This window comes from Chiloscyllium plagiosum, unplaced genomic scaffold (genome assembly GCF_037043375.1).
Source record: "Chiloscyllium plagiosum isolate Xiang-an unplaced genomic scaffold, Cpla_swu_hap1 HiC_scaffold_17, whole genome shotgun sequence".
Taxonomy (NCBI): domain Eukaryota; kingdom Metazoa; phylum Chordata; class Chondrichthyes; order Orectolobiformes; family Hemiscylliidae; genus Chiloscyllium; species Chiloscyllium plagiosum.
The window spans coordinates 67,512,083-67,526,615 of record NW_028270155.1 but is presented as its reverse complement, the minus strand read 5'-3'; the positions used below and the strand labels follow the sequence as shown (position 1 = coordinate 67,526,615).

Below are 14,533 nucleotides of genomic sequence, written 5' to 3'. Positions count from 1 at the left end.
TTTGCCAAGCTACAAAGCACAAGTCAGGAGTGGGAATGGAATACTCCCTACTTGCATGGATGAGTGCAGCTCCAACACTCAAAGTTTGACATGATCCATGACAAAGCAGCACACATTATTGATACCACATCCACAAACATTCACTCCCTCCACCACCTGATGCTCAGTAGCAGCTAGAAGGACAAGAACAGCAGATACATAGAAGAAAAAACCACCATCAACAAGTTCCCCATCAAGCCATGCACCATCTTAGCGTATTGCAATGGTTCCAGGGAGCTCACTACCATCTCAAGGGTAAGGAAGTCCACATACCATGAATGAATATTAAAAAAATCCAACATAACAGCAATGCACAACATGATCCCTTGCAAGGTACCCAGAAATATTTCTAGCAGTCACGTTAAGGCAAGCTCTTGCTCTTTTTGAGAGAATGCTGCCATATTTCTGAATATACAACCCATATTTCTGAGCTCTGAATTGTATCAGGATACTTCGGTCTGGTACTGCTTCGTTAATATGGGTTGTGGGTACAAGACTAACCAGTATCAACTGTTTGGAGTATGGTTATGGTTCTGTTCACATCACGTCAATGTTGTTCAGCCTACAGCCTGTTTATTATGTAACACCATGGATCATTCCACTACATCATATCAGTTTTCCCCAAGGGAAGTGTGTAAAGGTACAAAAACAAACAAAACCCAACATTAGCTAAATCATCCACCAACAGAACAATGCTAGCTTTTCAACTGTAGGTTTACCTTTGAGTTCAGCTCATATCCCTTCCAAGTATAATCAATGCAGACAATGAGTCTCTTGCTCTCTGAATTCACATAGCATCATTCTTCTCATCAATCCCCAAAATGCAAGAAGCCTACCCTGTACCCCCCAACCCAACCATCTAATGCACAGGGATATATCTCCCCAGTTGGAATGTCATTAAGTCCACACCAGAGAAAACCTTTGAGTGAAGCAGAAAGGAATCTCACCTGGACCATCATGAGAGTTTTGCTGTCCCCACTGAGGGAGTCTTGCAGCAGGTAAGTCAATTTGGAATTACGGAAAGGAATATATGGTTGTTTGGAGCGCAGTGCACAGATGACATCACCAAGGGCCAACAAAGACTTGTTAATATTCTGGGCTTCTCTCAGCCGGGGCCCCTCTGCACCAGATTTACCAACACGCTCAGACCCAGCCAAGTCCACAAGGTTTAATTTACCTGAAAGAAAGCAAAGTAGTGTGCTTTGAGATAATGAAGACAACCTAAATCACAACTCCAAATAAGAGGACGGATCAGTTAGTGACCCAAATTTAAATTATGTCAGACCATAATTTTATTAACAGATGCTCACCCCTCGTGATTGGCACTCCATGCGTCATTTTAAACATTTGCTCCCTCCACCACTGGTGCACAGTAGCAGCAGAGTGCACTATTTTGTAAGACACACTGCAGCAAGATGCCAAAGGTTCTGTCAACAGCACTTCTAAACTTGTGAATTCTACCACTTAAAAATAAAAGCAGCAGATGCCTGGAAATGCCACCTTTCCAAGTTCCCCTCCAAGCCACAGATTATCCTGGCTTGGAACTATACTGCCATTCCTTCACTGCTAGGACAAAATCCTGGAATCCCCATTAACACGGGCATGGATGGATCATGGAGTGCAGCAGTTCAGGAAGGGAACTCACTAGCACCAAGGCAAATTTGGGGTGGGCAATAACAAATGAGCTTGAGTAATACATATATCCTGTGAAATAAAAAAAATTCTGTTGACTATACCTCATCATCAAGCTCCCACAGTTTTGCTGTTAGATTACTATAAGGTTATTATTTAAAATGATGTGCAAAAGAAACGTGTGGAGTGAGGGATAAGTTTTTATACAGCAGTACGTTAAAGTATAGAATAAACTGCCAGGATGTGGGGTGGCAGTAAGTTCAATTAAGACATTCAAGAGAGCATTAGATGATTATTTAGATGGAAATAACATGTAAGAGTTTGGGGAAGTAGGAGGAAACTGGCACTAGGTACTCGTAGTATCATAGAAGCACCATAAAATCCCTAGGGTGGAAACAGACCATTAGGTCCAACACGTCCACACCAACCCTCTGAAGAGTAACCCACCCAGACTCATTCCCTTACATTTACTCCTGGCTAATGTACCTAACCTACACATCCCTGAACACTAGGGGCAATTTTAGCATGGCCAGTTCACCTAACCTGCACATCTTTTTTGGATTATGGGAGGAAATCCACGCAGACACAGGGAGAATGTGCAAACTCCACACATACAGTCGTCTGAGGCTAGAATTGAACTTGGGTCCCTGGTACTGAGAGGCAGCAGTGTTAACCACTGAGCAGTGATGCTCATTTAACCAGTCACTGCCAGCATGATGGGCTGAACGGCCTCCTGCGCGATAACGCTTCTGGTGATTAAAGCGTTACACTATTACATTACATCCCAACCAAGCTATAAAGCGTGGTCTTTCCATTTCATGTGAACCATTGATAGAATTAGTGAGCAGCTCTCATCATTAACAAGTAATTACCAAGATGGTAGAAAGCAGATTAAGTTAGTTCTTATTTATCCTCAATCTTTCAACTCCTCAGTTGGTCATATCGATAATTACTTTTAAATGGAAAGAAAAATGTTGTCTAAAATGTGAGCAATACATTTTGGAGTTCTAACCGTTCAAGACATACGGACAAAGAAAATTAAGCAGATCAAAGTTACTAAAAAGGTATAAAAAAATACTTGCTCACACTAACACCAGCAATCTCAATGGTGTCACTACTCTGTGGTATGTCTAGATCCTACCTGTTGTTCTGACTCCAGAGGTGAGGTTTACCCCAGTAACGGAAACTATAAGCAGAGCATGAGAACGGGAGCTGCGCTCATTCACATTTGTGAAATCTGTCGCACGATTCACACGTCCAAGTTCAAAAACCTGATAAAACAGAAGAGACCTCACAATGTGCTTGTCACATAAAAGATCCCAATTTCTCAGAGTCAGACTTCAGGAACTACTACTTTGGAGGAGGTTTGTTGCTTAACTATCTAATTTTTTTTTTTTTAGAAATTAATCTTTAATTTCAAATTTTAAAGATTCCTCGGACAACACAAACATATGCAACATACCTAAAGCGAACAGAGATAGATGTTCAGTGGCTTCATCATCTAATCTAGGGTAATGCTCCAGCACAGCACCAAGGATATTGCACTAACTTGGGGGCAACCTTTCAGATTAATCCTGTCAGGTTGACTTAAAAAGATTCCATGACATTATTGGTTACTCATCTCAGTGTTCTGCTCAAATTTTATGCACCAATTCAACATCACCAAACAGATTATCTGGTCATCATCCCAAAGCAAAATTTGGAGGCTGCAATACCTACACTACAACATACTGCACTTTGGAAAATATCAAGTTTGTGAAAGAATCACATTTTTCTTTGGTTCCTTTCAGAGCCTTGCGTGAAATATTTTTCTGGGGAAACTGCATTAAACCCCCAGAAACCAGAAAATCAACAGTCCTGTGCAATGCTAGGAATACTGTTCAGAGAGCTCATATTAGATTAAGATAAATGCTCAAGTCTGGAAGCCTAACCTCTTACTGCAAACCTACTCAGTTCTTCTTCCCACACAAGAACAGACTGAAGGGGAAAAACCCTCACCTTATTGATGTCATCCACACTCTCTACCCTGATCTGAATCAGGCCTGGGACATAGAGCTGGCCACTACCATCAGGGCTCAGCTTTATCTCCAACTTTTCACTGGGGTCCTTGGCCAACAGGTTCCTGCAAAGAAAGCAACAAGTTGGATCTTGGGGCCTCAACAACAGATCGAGCATCATTATTGCCCATCGAATTGCCTCAGCACAGGACACACAACCACAAGGAGGGGCAGACAACATCAAAAGCCACAGAGCAGCAGCAAACACCAGACAGCAGGGAGACTGTGGGTGCAGCAGTTATGTGGAAATCTGAACCCAGAAAAATAGAACTTTATAATGGAATTCAAAAGATTGTTTGACATAATCTAAGTTTGCACTTAGAAATAAAAGCGTAGAAGGGGCCATTTTACAGAGGAGATTTTAGAAAAATCAGAAGAAATAGGCACATAAGTAGCCCATTGGGCCCATCATGCCAGCTGCATCGTTCAATAAGATCATAACTATTCTGACTGTGGTGTTAACTTCACTCCACCAACCAATGACAACTTTACATGGGGCTATTCACCCTCTGCTTCAATCGTAGTACATTCAAATCAGTCTTTAGGTTACAACTGCAAGGTTCACCAGGCTGATTCCTGGGATAAAGGAGTTTATTATAAGAAAAGGTCAAGCAGATTGGGCCATATATTTAATGGATTGTAGAAGAATGGTAATTGCCCTGTCGATCAAAAAGCTGCCCAACCCAGCCTCGAGTATGTTCAATAATCCAGCTTCTACTTTCTGTGGGAGGGAATTCCAAAGACCAATTACCCTTGGAGAGAGGAAATTTCTCCTCTTCTCCTTATTCAATTGGAGACTCCCAGACTTTTAGACTGTTTCCATTAGGTCTAGACTACCCTTCAAAAGGAAGCATCCTCTCAATCCCCCCAGAACCTTACATGTTTCAGTAAGATCTCAGTCTTTTACACTTGATGAAGTATAGGTCCAATGTGCTCAACCTTTCTTCAGAAGGCAAATCGCTTCATTACAGAATCAGCCGGATGAACCTTCTGAACCATTAGATCAAATCCCTGCAATCATAACGTAAAAGATTCTGATTCAAATTTGTGACCAGCGAGTTAGAGGGTCAACAGCCCTATGTGGAAAGAAACAGTTTACCATCAAGTAGCCAATTGACTCAGTTCAGCTCAGGAATATATAAAATTACATAAGTTCAGGAGACATCACAACAATGTTTTCAGAAGGTGGACAAGACTGCTCAAGAATCACTTTTGTCCCAGTTATATTTTGGAAGACATCCATTAATGTTCATGTCTTTTCAAAATAGCTCCCCTCCTTTGTACAAAAATTCAACTGCAATTTTTGTTCATAAGAAAACCAAACCTACATTTCCACAAATAAATTGTAAAAAATATAATTTCCTTCAAATTACTGAATAAAGTTAATTCTGCAGAAGTTGTTAGCTTTACTGCCATTGGTGATTCTAGTCGATGCCCTTATCCCAATGCACATTTCTTCAAAAAAGGTGAACATACAGAATGTTGAGCTATTTGTCCATTAACACCATCTCTATGTCCATATAAAGATCAGAAAACTTACTTTGTGTTGTAATATGCAGAAAATATTTGATGAGATAATGCAGAGTGAACTTTATTCCACATCTAACCTACATAGTACCTGGCTCAGATTCTCTTTGTAATGGAGAAGTAGCTTTGATGGCTCCCAACCACTGCTTTCAAAAATTCTTGTTTTGAAAATTCAGAAAGTAGTGACCACATCTCCACTGATACTGAACTGAATGGCCATCCAACCAGGTCAGTATCAAAACAGATTGCAGTACAAGGGGAAACAATTGGTTATGAAACAAAGATATCTGCAAACAAGCAACACAGTTACAGAAGCAGCAAGGTATCAACAATAACCCATCCATTTTAGTCTCATGATTAGCCCACGCAAGCCCTGGAATGATCCACTCCAATTTTGAGCACCTGCAGACATCCATGACAAAAAGAATTGCTGAAATTTGAAGGTCAAGTTTAACACAGCCACAGGAGAGGATGCAGGTTGAATAAAGAGAGAACACATGTTTAAGAAACCTCTCACCTTTCAGCTGGACCGAGTTGAGGAAAATAGCTAAATAGTTGCAGCAGTCCCAAGGATAATGAAACTGTTCAGATTGGGATTCCCTCAGATCAGTGAAAGGGGAAGCACCGTTCAGTAATGGGATGAAACCAGAGACCAAGAAGGTCCCATCAGGTTTGGCTGGTTTTTCTGCACTTTCAGTTGATCTCAGAATAGGAGAAATACAGTTTGCTCGAGTTTATTTGGGGCTTGATAGAAGGGAAGCTAGGATCCCTGCTCCTTACAGATATCCACTGACATTTACTGGAAAATAGATGTTTGCAAACACAGCACCAGACTTCTCAGGATGAGTGAATGTCTCTCAACAACTAACTAGGATCCCACATGGAGAAGATGATCAATCTTCTGTGGAGAAAAGAAAAGAAGGAAGAAGAATCTCTCTTCAGGGTCATTAAAGGGCTCAGTTGATGCTAATGCTGCTTTGGTTCCCTAAAACATCCCATCAGTACTGTGCTTATCTTACATCTTAAGTGAAGTACATGACCTGCACATTGCACTTCCCAATCATTTGGTAGTGGGCTATTGGGACAATGAATCATCAAGAGATTCCATGACCAGTAGTAGCAATCACTGTGGGGGCAGGTACAGACAACAGCTCCAAATAAGGAAGGAAGGAACTGGGGGCAAGGGCTACTCTTCAGAACAGCAAGGATCAAACACAGAAGATGCAGCTGTATGGTTTGTAAAGTTTGAATTAATACAGATCCAGAGATTTTCTTTGTATTAAAGAACAGTCAGCTTTACAGCCATGCTAAAGCATTCTACCAACCACCACCCATGCACCTCCCACCAGAGTGCAAGTATTAGTAACCTCATAGTTAGATCCTCAATCTTCTGGGGGTCAGACCCCAGCAGGTCTCTATAAAAAGAGAAAATACTACTATTAGCAGCCACATCCATAGATCATCCCTACATGTTAACATGCGAACACGTGGTTAGCAGTTTACCGTTGCTACATAGTAGCCAAAACTACCAATAAAGACACAAAGCTGCACATACCTGAGTGTTTCATTGTAGATCTCAGCCATGCTGACAGTAATAGTCAGATCCCAATCTGCTGACCTCTCTGCCACTTCACCAAACAGGAGTCTCAGAGCCCGCTGGTTAATCCCAGGGTCTTCAGGAGAACCCTGGAGAAATTAAAGTTCCTCATCAATGTTTAATGCCCTTGCAAACTCAGCTGGAAAGAAAAACCATCTTTCTATGCTCCATAGATTGGGTAGAATTTACCAGCAAAACGGCAGAAAGAAAGAAATCCCAAGATCAACAGGTAACCTGCATTTTTATGCAATGACTAACCCTCATAAAAGATGGACATTGTTGAGCCAGACAATGAGACATACTGCAGCAAAGACTGCTGTTCAGGACTCTGCCAGAGCCCAAACACCTTTTTAAAAAGGCATGTAATAAAAAAAAAAATCGCAGAATTCTACGAAAGTATAAAAGAGGTCATTGGCAATTTCTGACAAATTTTAGTTCCAGTGTGGATGATAGTAGGAAGTAAATCAAAGCTGGTTAAAGAAGCCACATTATATTGTCATCACAACACTGTAGCACTGCAGATTTTGGAAAGGATTAGTATGAATTGAATTAATGTGGAACACTTGGCTAGTTTTAATATATGCCATTAAATATATATATTCTCAAACTGCTTTTCCCACAAAATCTATTAACTCCATTAATGAGTTCCTCCCTTTAAGAATAAAACACAAGACAGCTGTTAAAAAGCCTACCTCCATTGTGTATGTCTTGCCAGAACCAGTTTGTCCATATGCAAATATACAGACATTGTACCCATCAATGCAAGATGTTATGAGGGCCTGGACTTCCTGAAATACCTGAAGGTTAAAGTAAAAATTTAAAAGGAACATTTGGAATTCTGACAGCTTCAAATGTTGACAAAAGCACTGCAGCCTGGATGTTAACAGTGCAGGGACGTCAGTCTGCTTTTCCCATTCCTCGGCCTGAGACACTCGAGTCTACGTTTAGAAGAATCTCAGTTCAACTTGGGCAAGTTGGACACCAACTCTCAAAGATCCAGGATGAACCAGAGCCAGTGCATGTTTGTTGGAAGGTCGAGACAATTGGAGTAGAAGTGAATGAACCCAAGGGCAAAGAAACAGCAGACCCAAGAACCACAAACCCAACCAGCTAACTTAGCCAGAGCCTGAGTGGTTTTGACTGGTGCAGGCAGGTTTAGTTTAGTCAGTATTGCCTGCACACAGACATTTGCAATATTTCTACTGAAAAGTACAAAATTAATGTCTATGTAAAGATTTGCAATTATATAGCGTTTCACTGCTGTTAGGAATATCTAAACAGCCTCACTGTCTATGAACAACTTTAAAATGTAAAAACTGTTGGCTGAGCAAACTGGGAAGAACTAGAGTTGATGCCACCTGGATACTTCAGAGATTGAAGGCAATTTTGTTACTACAAATTACATAGTGCTTAGATTGAACACACAATATATAAAAAAAAGAGTTAAATCAAAAGATTAGAATTCAAATACTTGAGAAACTTGAACTAATTCCTCACAAAGAACTGACCGGAAACAGTGGTACAAAGGAAACATAAATGGAAACAAAGTCATTCAGTGTATAGAATATTGCAATAGATGTCCTTGGTTCTCAGGGCAAACAGAGAGAGGTAAGTTCATATTAGAAGTGGTGATCCACTGGCCACTGTTTCAAAACAAGGGGTCAACCATTTGAGCATACAATATGGGGAAATTTTCTGTAAAAGGATCATGAGTTTTTGGGATTTCTTCCTCAAAAAAAAAGGTAGCGGAAACAGTCATTGAATAATTTTAAAGATGGTGGCTGATCGATCTTTGAGTGGGGAGAGAAAAGTCATTGGGGGTAGAGGAGAATATGAAGTAATCAGATTATTGAATGGCAGAGCAGTTCAAAGGGCTTATTCCTGCTTCATGTTCAACGACCTGAAGTATTTATGAATTGAAGTTTTCTTCAAATTTATTCAGTAAAACCAGAAATATTGATTAAAAATCACTGCATTAGTCCATAACTTCATTGTTGCATCATATAACTATTATATTAGTAGAAGGACAACTCAATGGACCTTAATTTTTTTTTCTCTTATCTTGCAATTCCTAAAAACAGGATTCCTATTTTCTAAGCTACTTAGATCTTCAATCAATCATCATCCTTACAGCGTTGCACAAGAACCCAGTGACTAACTGAATCGCACAGTAATCCTCCTGTTGGAATCACTTACCTCTGCCTGCAATGCATGCGGTTGGAAAACTTTGTCCAACTCAAACATGGTGGTTTTGCCACGGTGTGTCACATACAGGACTCCATCATCGTCGTCAAAGGAAATAATATTTCTCGTGTCGAGCCCAGTACCATCCTCCAGAGTTATTGGCCGAACTCTGCACAATACACGGATATTCCCTGAAGAAACAGCAGGAAAGAGGTGGCAAATACATAGAATAAGGCTGTTAGTGTAGTAAGGTTAGCTCTTAATGATCATCTCTTCTCCGTAGCATGCACAACAGCCATTCCCTACTTGTTTCCTACTAACACCTGCGGGAGATCTACTGAACAATGGTCTCTCGAAGTACGTCAAGAACAAACTCACCTCTGAGTCGTACCAGCTCATTGTGGCACTTTTTCCGCAGCTGCATCTCTCGCTTGTACTTGCGCAGCAGATCCTGATTTGTTTTCTGTGCTTCCTCCACTGCCTGGTAAATCTAGAAAGGAAAGAAAGAAAAGCGTTATTCACAACCTCAAGATACTCCAAAGCGATTTTCGGCCAAAGTACCTTTGAACGGTCGTAAAGTAAAAAATATGATAGCCCATCAGTCACAAAGGTAGGTTAACATGCACTCGTTCACCAAGCAGCGGAGCCAAATAGAAATACGGCTGATCCACTGAGACATTAGCACCACAACAGGCAGAATGTAAACGGTCTGTCCCCACATTGTGCTCAGGCTGTGCAAACTATGATTCTGCTCACACAATGCTGATTTGACTTTTATATAGACTTCCCAGCCCACTCACTCTAACCCTTAACAGGTTTACAATGTTTCTAATGGCGAAGCACTTTGATCTCACCTCCCTCTTCGTCTGGTTGACTGCATCCTGCAGCAGACATGGAAAATCCCGGACATGATTCTTCAGGCAGTTGTAATCACTGGTTAATGTCTTTAGGGCGGGCTGGATAGAGAGAAGGTTCATTCGAACTCCTGCAGGGAAAGATCAAAAGTTCAACACAGCAGGAAGTTCTTCAGCACTAAAAGACATTGGACTGAACTCACATTGAACCTTCATTCACTACCATCCTGAGATGCTCCCATTCCAATCTGTCCTTGCTCATTAAAAACAGAAGTTCCATCCAGTTCATCCAAGTCCTTCAAGAGCCTCCCACTGGATACAAACAGTCACAAATAGGCTAATGCACATCACACTAATTACGACCTGCTTTGTGCCAACTCCACGCACTGCTTCTTCTGCATCACCTACCATTCAGATTCTCATGCACGGTCTTCATTTCAGACCGGGCTTGCAGGAAGACCTCTTCAATGGCCTGGTTCTTCTCATCCTCCATTGCCTGAAACGTCTCAAGCATTTCACCACGTGTCTGCTCAAGCTCTGCTTCATACATCATGATCTATAGGTCAGAAGTGTCATTGTCATGTTCAGAACCTCCAACAGAATGTAATACAACACAGTAGGAGCATCAAACCTATCAGTGAATTCCAAGTTAATAATACTGAGTTTTGGGGGGGGGGGGGGGGATCTAAGATGGCGGCGATCTGAGAAGATCACACTGCAGAGCTTCACATCGCAGGAGCAGGATGGTCCTTTAACCCACCCAACCCAGATCATCAGGATTTCTTGGGGCGCTGGAAAGATTGTGGAGCCCTAAGAAACATTTAAAAATTGACTTACCTGTCCAGAAGTGCCTAAAAAGGGAGGAGCCGCATCCAAGGCCAGGTCTGCAGCTCAGCCTGCAGCAGCCTCGGAACCGATTACTCTCCAGGACCTGGTGGACCAGCTCCCGGAATCTCGCGAGATGCTGGGGAAACAGATTGAAGAGAAACTGGCTCCAGTCTCTCTCATGCTGCAGAAGCATGAGCAGCAGCTGGGAGACCTGGAGAAGAGGATGGATGAGGTGCAGCACAGGGTCAGTGGTGGAAGCTGATGCCAGTTCATTCAAGGAAGAGATCCAAGCCCTGAAGACACAGGTTCGTAATTTGCGTGACCAAGTGGATGATCTTGAAAACAGGGGCAGGAGAAAAAACATTTAGATCATCGGTCTACTGGAGGGTAAGGAAGGTGAGCAGCCTGTGGAATTAGTTGAAGATGGGCTTCCGAAATTCCTTGACTTGGGGACTGGCATGAGAGGATTGAAGATAGAGGGGGCTCACCGGGTCGCAGCACGAGGTCGGATCTGGGTCAACGCCCTCATCCTTTCCTGGTGCGGTTCCATCATTACCGGGATAAGGAGAGAGTCATGGAGGCTTACATACTCCAGGGGAAGGATCCAAAGGCCCTAATTTATGAGGGGTCTAAGATCATGTTTTTTCAGGACTTTTCAGCGGCAGTGATCCAGAAACAAAAATCGTGTGATGGTATCAAGAGAAGACTGAGGGAGCTTGGGATTCAGTACTCCCTGAGATATCCGGCAGTGTTTTGGATCACCTTAGATGGATCCATGCATCTCTTTGACACATCAGAGAAGGCAAGAGACTTTGTGGATAACTAATCTAATTTAAACAATTGTAGTATGTATAAATATTGTTGCTTGGGTATGCGTTTATCATTCTGTAAAAGAAATGAAGGAAATCCGGTTGGAGCTTTGTTTTCCCCCTTTTTTTTCCTCTATTGATAATAATTTGGTTCAAACAATGTCTGGCAGTGGTTAAGATGTACATTTTAAATTTCTAAGTTAGGACATACCAAAGGATGGGTGGGGTATTTATTCCCCTTTTTTTATAAAATAAGTTTTTTTTATTCATATTGATATTCTATGGGGTGTTTATTCTTTTTAGCTTGCGCTTGCGATGTGGCTCTAGCTGGGAGAAGTGAAGGTGGTTTGAGATGGTTAGATGCCTATTTATGGGCAGTTCGGGACAGGTAGTTGGCCCCTTCGGGAAGGGGTAAGTTCCCCTACTCAGCGCTATTGGCACTTTATTGTTTTCTGGTTTTTGTTGTTCATTATTCTTAATAATTTTGTGCGCTTGTTAAATGTAGTGGTTTTAGTTTATGTAGTTTTTATATTTGGTGGACTATGCGACACGAAGGCTCAGCAATTTGTGGTTCGGGTTCCTCCTCTCTGGAATTTAAATGTAATTGCAGAAGATTATGGCTAATGATTTGATTAAATGGTGTATCTGGAATGTCAAAGGGCTTATGCCCGAAACGTCGATTCTTCTGTTCCCTGGATGCTGCCTGACCTGCTGCGCTTTTCCAGCGACACATTTCCAGCTCTGATCTCCAGCATCTGCAGACCTCACTTTCTCCTCAAGGGAAGTCACTCACCAATTAAGAGGAAGGAGGTACTCTTGAGTCTTAGAAAGGAGAAGGTGGATATTACTTTGTTACAGGAGACACATTTGGATGACAAGGAGCATCTGAAATTACAGCAGAATGGCTTTGACCGAGTTTATTTTTCATTATTTAATACCAGAAGTAGTGGAGTGGCTATATTGGTAAGGAAAAATCTCTCATTTAAGTTGTTGGAATGTGTTAAAGACACATACAGGAGGTTTGTAATTCTTAAAGCCTTGATAAATGGGGAAGAATATGGCATTTTAAATGTTTATTGTCCCCCCCCAGCTCATTTTCTTAAATTCTTGGTAGATGCTTTTTCTAAACTGATAAGTCTCAAGTCTCGGCACATCATTATAGGGGGAGATTTTAACTGCCTCATGGACCCCACAGTAGACAGGTTGCCTAAAGGTCCCTGGATACCCTCTGCACAAACTAAAACGTTATTAGGTTTGTGTGGGGAATTAGGGTTGGTGTACATCTGGAGGTGTCTCCACCCTACAGGTCGGGATTTCACGTTTTTCTCCAATCCGCATAGATGTCACATGAGGATTGATGTTTTTCTGACCCCTGCGGTAACCCTGGATCTGGTTGCATCCTGTACAATTGGTAATATTGCCATCTCTGATCATGCTCTAGTGTACCTCATGGTTAAGATTAAGGACGTTACAGTGGATTCAAGGTACTGGCGAATGGACCCCTTTATTCTCATGGACAGTAAGTTTGTGGAGTATTTCTAAGGAATTTCAGACATTCCTAGATATCAACAGACTCAGTTGATAGTTCATCTGTTCTCTGGGAAACTGCCAAAGCTTATGCCAGAGGGTTAGTTATTTCATATTCCACCAGTAGGAAGCGGCAGAAGGGTGAGCAGCAATGTCTCCTTGAAGCACGGTTGAAGGCAGCCGAGAAGGCCTATTTTGACAGACCCTCGTTGGTCAAACTAGAGGATTATGGCACTGTGGTCTGCACTAAATCCCGTGCTCACGCAGACAGCAAAGGAGCTGGCTTTTGCAAAGCAAAGGTTATACGAGCATGGTGACAAGCCAGGCAAATACTTAGCATACCTTTCCAGAAAGAGAAGTGCCCCACAAACCATTACAGCGATTAGGGAAAGGTCTGGGAACCTAACATGTGATTCTAAAAAGATTAATGTGGTGTTCCAGAGATTCTACTCCAAGTTATTTCAGTCTGAGAATAGAGAGGAGGGGCAGGCCAAAACGGAATCTTTTTTAGAGATCGGAAGCTCCCGGGTGTGACTCCCGAACAACAGTCCTTTCTCAATGCCCCACTATCAGAGCAAGTGCAGAAAGCTGTGAGGCAGCTGCAGAGTGAAAAGGCGCCCGGTCGTGATGGACTTCCCAGTGAATTCTATAAGGAATTTATAAGTATACGGTCAGGCCCAATGCTGAATATGTTTAATGATTCATACAGTCATGATTGTCTCCCACCATCTCTGAGAGAGGCCAATATTTCACTTATCCTGAAAAAAAGGGAGGGATCCGGAAGACTGTGCTTCGTATAGGCCCATCTCGCTCTTAAATGTGGACCTTAAGATCCTCTCTAAGGCTCTTGCATTAAGGCTGGAGATTGTGTTACCCTCTATTATTAAAGAGGATCAGACGGGCCTCATAAAGGGTCGCAGATCCTCCAATAACGTTAGGAGGCTACTTAACGTAATTCAAGCATGCCAACAGCAGTCATTACAGGGATTGGTGATTTCTTTAGATGCAGAGCAGGCATTTGACAGAGTTGAGTGGCCATACGTTTTCTAGACTGGTTTGGACTGGGCGAAGTTTTCATAAGATGGGTAAAGGTTCTCTACAGTGTACTCTCGCGGTGGTCATTACCAACAGGGTACGATCAAGCAATTTTAATATTTCTAGGGGCAGCTGGCAGGGCTGTTCCCTTTCACTATTATTTTTTACGTTGGTGATTGAACCGTTGGCGGAGGCCATTCATGGGGATCTCAATATATCAGCTTCAGAAGTGGGGTCAAAATTACATAAGATCTCGCTGTATGCAGATTATGTTCTAATTTTCTTGACAAATCCAGCAGTTTCAGTGCCTTGCCTGATACAATGCATTCACGTGTTTGGCGCTTTTTCAGGGTATAAGATTAATTTTGCTAAATCAGAGGCTATGCCTATTGGTGACTTTTGAGAGTGACTATAGATTTCCATTTAGTTGGTTACAGTGGGGTT

The 14,533-nt window shown here is 42.0% G+C and overlaps 1 protein-coding gene across 6 annotated transcripts in view; it reads right to left on the bottom strand.

The window, feature by feature from the left end:
• Positions 1-14,533, bottom strand: part of kifc3 (kinesin family member C3) — a 58,738-nt gene that overhangs the window by 5,548 nt on the left and 38,657 nt on the right. For 5 of the 6 annotated variants that reach the window (XM_043707265.2, XM_043707268.2, XM_043707269.2 and 2 more), the window contains 10 exons: positions 10,299-10,446; positions 9,891-10,021; positions 9,415-9,526; positions 9,049-9,227; positions 7,545-7,649; positions 6,811-6,941; positions 6,623-6,670; positions 3,670-3,793; positions 2,813-2,942; positions 987-1,216 (listed from right to left, as the gene is read on the bottom strand). In XM_043707265.2, coding sequence (XP_043563200.1) covers positions 987-1,216; positions 2,813-2,942; positions 3,670-3,793; positions 6,623-6,670; positions 6,811-6,941; positions 7,545-7,649; positions 9,049-9,227; positions 9,415-9,526; positions 9,891-10,021; positions 10,299-10,446 — 1,338 coding nt within the window. The remainder of the gene's footprint in view (positions 1-986; positions 1,217-2,812; positions 2,943-3,669; positions 3,794-6,622; positions 6,671-6,810; positions 6,942-7,544; positions 7,650-9,048; positions 9,228-9,414; positions 9,527-9,890; positions 10,022-10,298; positions 10,447-14,533) is intronic. The other variant, XM_087996045.1, reaches the window with a different exon arrangement.